At 34.2% G+C, this 8,357-nt stretch overlaps 1 protein-coding gene across 1 annotated transcript; it reads right to left on the reverse strand.

Annotated features, from left to right (window-relative positions):
- Nucleotides 1–299: 299 nt before the first annotated feature.
- On the reverse strand, nt 300–2,396 carry LOC113391113. The gene is made up of 6 exons (XM_026627079.1): nt 2,159–2,396; nt 1,764–2,035; nt 1,223–1,558; nt 895–1,179; nt 745–835; nt 300–652 (listed from the first exon to the last, which is right to left on the reverse strand). The coding sequence occupies exons 1-6, from the start codon at nt 2,394–2,396 to the stop codon at nt 300–302; spliced, it is 1,575 nt and encodes a 524-aa protein (XP_026482864.1).
- Between the last annotated feature and the right edge of the window lie 5,961 nt (nt 2,397–8,357).

Below are 8,357 nucleotides of genomic sequence, written 5' to 3' on the forward strand. Positions count from 1 at the left end.
TGACATAAGTAGTATTATAAGTCAATTTTGATTAGTGTATATGAAATGAATAATAATACATAGAAATGCGAATATGGTGCAATTGAGTAAACAATAATAACTAATTATATAAACTTAATTAAAATTATTACAGTATAATGAAGTAACTTGTGATATAATCCTTAATTATCTTAATTGCTTAATTATAGAAATTTGATTAATCGGTACATGGTAAAGGTACAATTTTTACAATAGGTCTAGTGTGAATACCAGAATTGGTTTTAACCACCACTACCCTAACTTTTCCATCTTGACCTATCTTAATTTCCATCACACGACCCGTAGGCCATTGGAGTGGTGGAGATTGTCTTTTTAATTAACACTAGGTCATTGACCTTTACATTAACTTGGGTCTTTGCCCACTTATTCCTACGTTGTAACGTACTTAAATATTGCGTTGACCAGAGTTTCCAAAATCGGTCTCTCATGGCAGTCATTTGCTTATAAATCTTATTGAGATTTACAACCTTGTCTGACAAATATGGTTCTGGAATTGCTGTTAAAGGCTCACCTATCAAAAAATGTCCCGGACTAATGTATGACAAATCAGAACTGTCATCAGTGGTTGCCAACAACGGTCTAGAGTTTAAGACGGCCTCAATCTGGACTAACACTGTGAAATATTCCTCATAGGTAAGACAATACGATCCAATTAACTGCCGTGTATATGATGCTTCATACATTTAATGGACCCTTCCCACAAACCTCCAAAATGTGGTGAATAGGAAGGAATAAAATAAACTGCCATATACCCTAACTGTGCACTAACTTCGATTAGGGTCTGTTTTACCAGATCCTGTTTGAAAAAACGATACAAATCACTTAACTCCCTACTTGCACCTACAAAGTTCCTACCATTATCACTATGGATAACACTACAACACCCTCGACGAGAAACAAAGCGCCGAATGTTGCAAGAAACGCATCAGTAGATAAACTTGAGACAAGGTCCAGATGTACAGCCTTTGTCACCATGCATACAAACAGAGCTATATATGCCTTCACGCGTGGAGCCTTTCGTAAACGGCTTGCTCTCAGAATAACTTGGCCGGCGAAATCCACCCCTACAGCCTGAAAAGGTCTTTGCTTAGTGACACGATTCATTGGTAAGTTCCCCATTAATTGCTCCGCTGTGGTAGCCTTAAAGCGTATACATTTGATGCATTTATTTATTAGCCAGTACTGTCTGTGTTCCGGCATGCATCAACCGTTCATGTTCAGCACGTAAAAACATTTCGACAACCTTGTGACCTTTAGGTAGGATGATCGGATGTTTTTGTTCAAACGAAATGTTTGCATTTTCAAGTCGACCTCCTACTCTTAGCAAATCATTGGAATCAAGAAAAGGATTAAGAGAAATTAATTTGCTGGATAGGTTCTTCTTTGTTGTCTTAGTAGTCATGCCAAATATTTCCCATTGTACTACTTTAAAAATAGCATTAGTAGAGTGACGCAATTCATAAGGTGATAGTGTTTGTCCGATGCCTAATATTTCGGATTTCTTACATTTGTGACGCATCTAAGAAATAAGACGCACTCGAACTAATTTACTGAAAGACGAAAATTTGCCAAATACATCCTTATACAGTCTGTTCATTACTAGGACAATCGTCGTAAACACCCGTTTTCTGGTATGACCTCTACTGGGACAGGAAAATCTATTTGGCCAACTATCGCTATCCTGAGTTAAACACCCTGGTCCATGCCACACAATTTCAGTCAACCAGCTCTGCAGGAGAATCAACGCCTCTGGAAACAATATCTGCAGGATTCTCTTTACTTGGGACGTGCCTCCATAATATTGCTGGCGTGAGTTCTGAAATCTCTGCAACCCTATTGCTTACGAACATCTTTAACTGCGAGGGATCAGTCCTTAACCATGCCAAAACAATACTGGAGTCACTCCACAAGAATGTTTCAGATATTTGAATAATTCCTGCTATGTCTGTGCGAAACCGCCTATAAAGTTTAGCCAAGAAGTATGCTGCAGACCGCTCTAGCGGGGAGGTTAATTCTTAAGGGAGTACTTTCGATTTTTGAGCATAATAAATGTGCTCTACGCCAAAACCATATGTTATGTCTCTCTGTAAACTAATTAAATCTGCTACGGAATTTGTACCTGTGATTATATCATCCACGTAGCAGTCCCTATCTAAGACTTCAGCAGCTCGAGGGTATATCAAATTGTCATCAGACGCCAACATTTTTAAACAACGCATCGCTAAGAAAGGAGCACATGCGGTTCCATACGTAACAGTAGTAAGCTTAAATACTTCTATTTCATTCTCTGGTGCTGTTCTCCACAGAATGAGTTGATAGTACTGATCTATTTCCCGAACTCGTATTTGCCTATACATTTTTACAATGTCAGCAACAAAAACATACAGGTGTAGGCGAAATCTAATTAAGATGGAAAATAAGTCTTGCTGAAGTTTAGCTCCAGTTGTAACGTCTCATTTAAAGATAGGCAGAACTTGTCTTACAAGATGCATCAAATACAACCCTAATTTTTTCATACCGTCCATCCTTTAATACTGCATGATGCGGTATAAAGTATGACCCTACTGGAACATTCTTCAAATCAATAAGCTCTGCATGTCCTAATCTTATATATTCCTGAATAAATTCATTGTATGCCTTAGCTAGTTTGGGTCTCGAGTAAAACGTCTTTCTAAATTTTCCAATCTACCTTTTGCCCTATTGAATGATTCTCCTAAGCTGCCCTCCTTATCTGATTTAAAGGGTAAGGCAACCTCGAATATGCCATTATTTTTCCTATTACATTGGACACAAAATGCTCTTCGCACAACTTATCCGACCCATTCATTGTGACATTGCTTGAAGATACCTCCTCAATTTGCCAAAACCTTGTTAGGTTATTGTGCAGGTCTTCATTCGAAACAAAGCCAACATGAGCTACAGCATCCGACTGTTTATAAATCCCTGACAACAACCAACCAAAGTGACTTTTTCTGAGTACTGGTAGACAACGCAACTAACCGTACACAGCCCTGTTGCAAGATATCGAAGTATAACTCAGCCCCTATTAATAATTCTACAGGTAACGCGACATTAAATTCTGGATCGGCTAAGTCTACATAACTGGGTATTTTCCAATCCTTATAATCTATGCAACTACTAGGTAAATTTTGTGTTATGTGATCAACAACTACGCAATGAATGGTCCGTTGATATTCTGAAATTCTAGACTTTATTGTTATTTTCCCAGCTTTCTGACTCACACATGATTGCCCTTGTAACATGTTCATTCTACTTAAAGAAGCTATTGTAGGACATTTCAATTTTTGTATTAATGAATTGGTTATTAAGTTTATTTGGGAACCACTGTCCAGTAGAGCCCTCACCTGGTGGGTTTTGCCATTTGCATCAAAGACATAAAGGGAAACTGTTGAAAGAAGTGTTTGAATATTATTGTGACTAGCTAGAAGGACGTTGTTGCCAGAATGGGGTAGGCTATTTGAATCTGAAGGATTAACATCATCATGAATTAATGTATTGTGAGGCTCTCTACATCTGTAACACGTACCTTTGAAACTACATTTCTTAACATCATGAGCAGGCAGTAAGCAACGAGTACAGAGGGAATGTTTCGACACTAATTCTTTGCGACCTGTAACCTCTAACTGTTTAAATTTCGAACATTTATATAGTGGATGATTTCCCTTACAGCAGCAACAAGGAGATGGTACTCTTTTCACAGTTCCAACATGCACCATTTTGGAACTTCCCTGACTAGCCTTATTTTCTAATTTAAAAGAATTTTCCAATGCACACACCCTTGATTCTAAAAACGAAAAAAATTCACTGACAGTTGGAAGCACATTCCCATTCCTAGCTAAATTCCATGCCATTCTAGTACTGCTATCTACTTTCTTGTTCAACATATACAAGAGGACAAGATCCCAGTGTTTTGTTGGCTCATACACTGCTAAAAGAGCACGTACTTGCTGCCTAGCGGTGCACAAGAAATTGCCTAAGGATTCATGCGTACCTCTGTGTACTTGAGCTATGTTATCAATCTGCTGCAAAAGTGAATTTAAAATTTAAAATTTATTATCGTATGTTTTGCATAACAGATCATAAGCGACCATGTAATTTTCATTAGTTAAGCTTAGTGATGAAATTAATTTTGCAGCAGATGATATTAGAGCTCCCTTTAAATAGTGCAACTTAGTCACAGGAGGTAATTTAGTATTACTGTGAATTAATGAATTATATAAATCTATAAACTGTGTCCACTCACTATAATCACCATTAAATTTTGGTAAGGTGATATCAGGTAACTCAACGTCTAACACAGAATGACTATCTACAGCCCTAGAAGATGAGGGGGTACCATTATTTGTGAGAGCATCCAATTGCGACATCATGTCCAAATACCTATCAGAATACTCGAAGTACTCTTTCGAAAACTCCCCAGGTTGGGCCACCTCTAACTCTATATAATTAGTCTCCCACTGATGACATAGTTCTACTAAACGTTGTTTCCTTCTTTTTAATGCCTCAATGTTACTATCATTCTGACCCGAAGCTACAAATTTAAATATAGTATCAAAATGAGCCTTTACAGTATTATGTTTCACAATTAAAGAACTTACATCAGCCATGTTTTAGTGTATATAAGTTATCTCAATAAGTTAAAAGCAGATGACTTCCAAATATTCAATGTAGTCTGCTAAATGAATAGTATATAAACTAAAGAAATATAATATAAAGTATAATTTGCAATACAATTCCGCCAAAGCAAATAATAAGCTAAGAATTGTGCCTTAAGTGCCTGAATCACCCTATGACATTAACAGTATACGATGGTGATCAGTAACAACTAATTATAATTAATCTAATACTAGTACATAACCTCGGGTAGGATAACATCCGATAATCTTAGATGATGTAGACTCGGGTGCTCCAAAACCTTGATGTGTATGTAGTGATCCTAACCTCACAACACGTGGTGCCTTGGCCTCTATACTGCTTCTTGTGCCTGGTGTTTCACGGCCTGGACAGGATAACATCAAGTAATGTAAGATCTTGATGCTCACAAGTGACCCCAGTAACACGAGCGACAGCGATGGCAAATGTTAATACCTCGTGTATGTAACCTCGTAACCTCCTTTCAAATTGAATCTGAGTCCATCCACTCAGATCAACGATAATAGGAATTGCTCTTCTCCTGACGTGATTGAGTGATATTAATACCTTTGATTATTGTGAATAGTTTCACGTTTGGATATTCCACTCGGCTTCAACACCAAATTTTGTGACAACAAATACGAAGTTCTTTTATACCAAATTTTGATAATGGTTTTTTCTTAAAATCCGGTTCGAAGGACCAAAACTTATGGTACAAAAGTTAAACACGATGAACAGTAGAATATCTTTATTTAATATATAATTAGAATCATTTAAATCACTCAGAATACACGTTGTTATAGGTTAGGTTGTTTGTATACAAGAGAACATATATTTTGTACAAAGCATAGTCGAAACCTATGCGCAAGATGGACGCTTTGCCCGGTAGTGGGAGAAGCCATACAAATAGTAGCGCGAAATTCAAATTAAAAACATATTTATCCAATATATATATTATGTCTCCGATTTATTTAGTACTATTCTCATTGCCATTGTTCTGTATAGTCTGTAGTATCTGCGTTCTCTTTGTTATTGCATGCTACTTAGTAGCAGGTACAGCACAGGGCTTATTAATGTGAAGTATATCATCGTCTGTTGATTGTAACGATCCTTATTATTATTATCATTATTATCTATATATTTATTATTTTCTATGATAGTGATAGCTTTTGAATCATAAGTTATGTGATATTGTACATGATTAAATAATATCTCACTATTAATAATGACATCATTCAATTTATATTTATGATCCTGTTTCAGTTATGGCTGTTATTGAAGAAATAGAGGATGGGGCCATATCAATTTTAACGAGCATCGAATGTTCGCTAACTAAAATTACCGATAACGATACGAATGAGAGAAAAAACATGTTAAAAGTTCAAACAACAAGAAAATAAATAAAAGCGCTCTTTGGACTCGAAACAGTATAATGAAACTCTCAATTAAATATACATTGAAACTCTTGAACTCTCTTCAATTTCATGATGGGGGTGAGTTACAGTGCAGGATGTTTTTCTTGCAAAGATTGATTCCATTATAATAAGTGCGTCATTAGTAGAAAATGATTGTATAACAATGCAATATTAATAGTTACATCGATAAAATGTTCGTATTCGCTATTGTATGGGAATTTAACTCTTGCATGGAAAATTCGTAGATAAATATTAGCGTTCTAGTTGCGGTTTATTTGCATTAATTCTCAAACGCGTCGTATGTTTTTATATTGGAATGTAAAAGATTTCAAAGAATAAAATATGAAGGAGAGTAAATACAAGCTAGGATATGCTATACGTTATTTTTAATATCAGAACATGTTATCATAAATCCAGATGTGAAAATAAATATTCATGTAAATTTAAAGTTACATGATTCAAATCCATGATTAAAACTGCAGTTTTTGTTAATACCTATTGATCAATCAAGTTGCACCATAATGTCTGACTATAATTATTTATCGAGTATCGGATTTTATCTATTTGTTTCAATGTATTTAAAATTATCTTTCCGAATGAGAAGTTCATTTCAATTAAATGTTAAAAGTTAAAAATTTATAGTTAAATGTTGAAAAAAAGTACACTTTTGTTGAAATTTCTTATGATGATAGAGATCATGGATCATAATGAATATAGTAAAATATCACGGTCCTACGACATTTGATTTAATTTTAAAAATTTATCGAACATTGAAAAATTATCAAAAATCAAAATATGTGTCAAATATAATTTTTCTGACTTAATAGGTCAAAACTTAAAGTTGGTCAACGTTTTCTCAAAAACAGCCAAATATATTAAGTTTTTTCTAAAAAAAATGTTTGGAATGTTTCACGAAATTTAATATGTTCAATTAAGAATATGCATCACAAAATTTGGTTGAATAAGCAGAATTTTACAAATCCATTAAAATTTTAAATGTTAGGATGCTCTTTTGGGATATACAAAAACGTGTTACACTGTGTAAAAAAAATAACGTGAATCATGATGTTAAAAAAAACTAATTAACTCTTGAGTTATATAGACAATATTATTTTTCTTCAAACTCCAGGTCGCAGAATTTCTTATATATATATATATATATATATATATATATATATAATTTTATACTATTTTCCTGCTGATGTAAACCTAATCACACAAAATGTATATACATATACTAGACATTGGCATAAATCCTTCATAATGTTTGTTCGCCAGACCGACTTTAATTAATTTCCAATAAGTTGCAAAACTTTGTTAACATTTATGTTTATTTTCACACTGTTTACGTTAATGTGAGTACATGTTGATCAATAACTAACAAACAACTATTCAAGTGTTTAAGTTTAATAAACTATTTTAATTTAGCTTGCATAATATGTACAAGCTTTCCTCGTAAAATGCAATTAAATCGTTCATTTCAAAAGCTTCTTAAGATGCCAGAGCTTTTGCCTAAGATTAGTTCTAAATGTAATGGAAAATATCATTTCCTCGACAATACTTTAAAAATCTTAAAAATGATTATCTGAGTTAAATTTTTCTGCAAATGCAGCATGATTATATACAATAGATACTGAAAGTTGTTGCAAACTATAAAAAAAATAAAACTTACTTTTTTTTTTTTTTTTTTTTTTTTTACTAATTATTTTCTTTTTATCTTACATACTACATATATTTTTTTTTTCTTTACATATTTTTACTGTTTATTACATTTTTTTTACTAATACTTCTTCCAAAGGCAGGTCCGTGGTGAGTTGAAAATGCACTCAATCATGGTTGCACGATGTCAGAGCCTTTACAGTTTCTGTTGTATAGGGATACAAATCGACTTCCTTTTTGTATTTCAAAGCGATACAACTTAGTACCTCTTTACTTCCAAGTGGCATGTTGCCGCTACAGCTATGCCCACGAAAGGCCATTTTCACTTGAAAACATATTTGAAATCTATGATTTCAAGTGAAAATTGGTATCAAGTGCTTTGATACCGAACCGACCGAGGGTGGATTCGAACCCGGGACTAGATTTGCTAGCCCACGTTCTTACCACGGGACCACGGCCGGCCCGTTACTAGGAAATTGATATCACTAATGTAATCAGAATAATTTTATAATTTACTCTGTTGTTAATTATAAAATTTATTATTGTGTCAGATATGAAAATTAAACTATTTTTTTTTAAATTCAGGTCACT

This window comes from Ctenocephalides felis, unplaced genomic scaffold (genome assembly GCF_003426905.1).
Source record: "Ctenocephalides felis isolate EL2017-DRISC unplaced genomic scaffold, ASM342690v1 CF-g0.4_SCAFFOLD_00845, whole genome shotgun sequence".
NCBI lineage: Eukaryota > Metazoa > Arthropoda > Insecta > Siphonaptera > Pulicidae > Ctenocephalides > Ctenocephalides felis.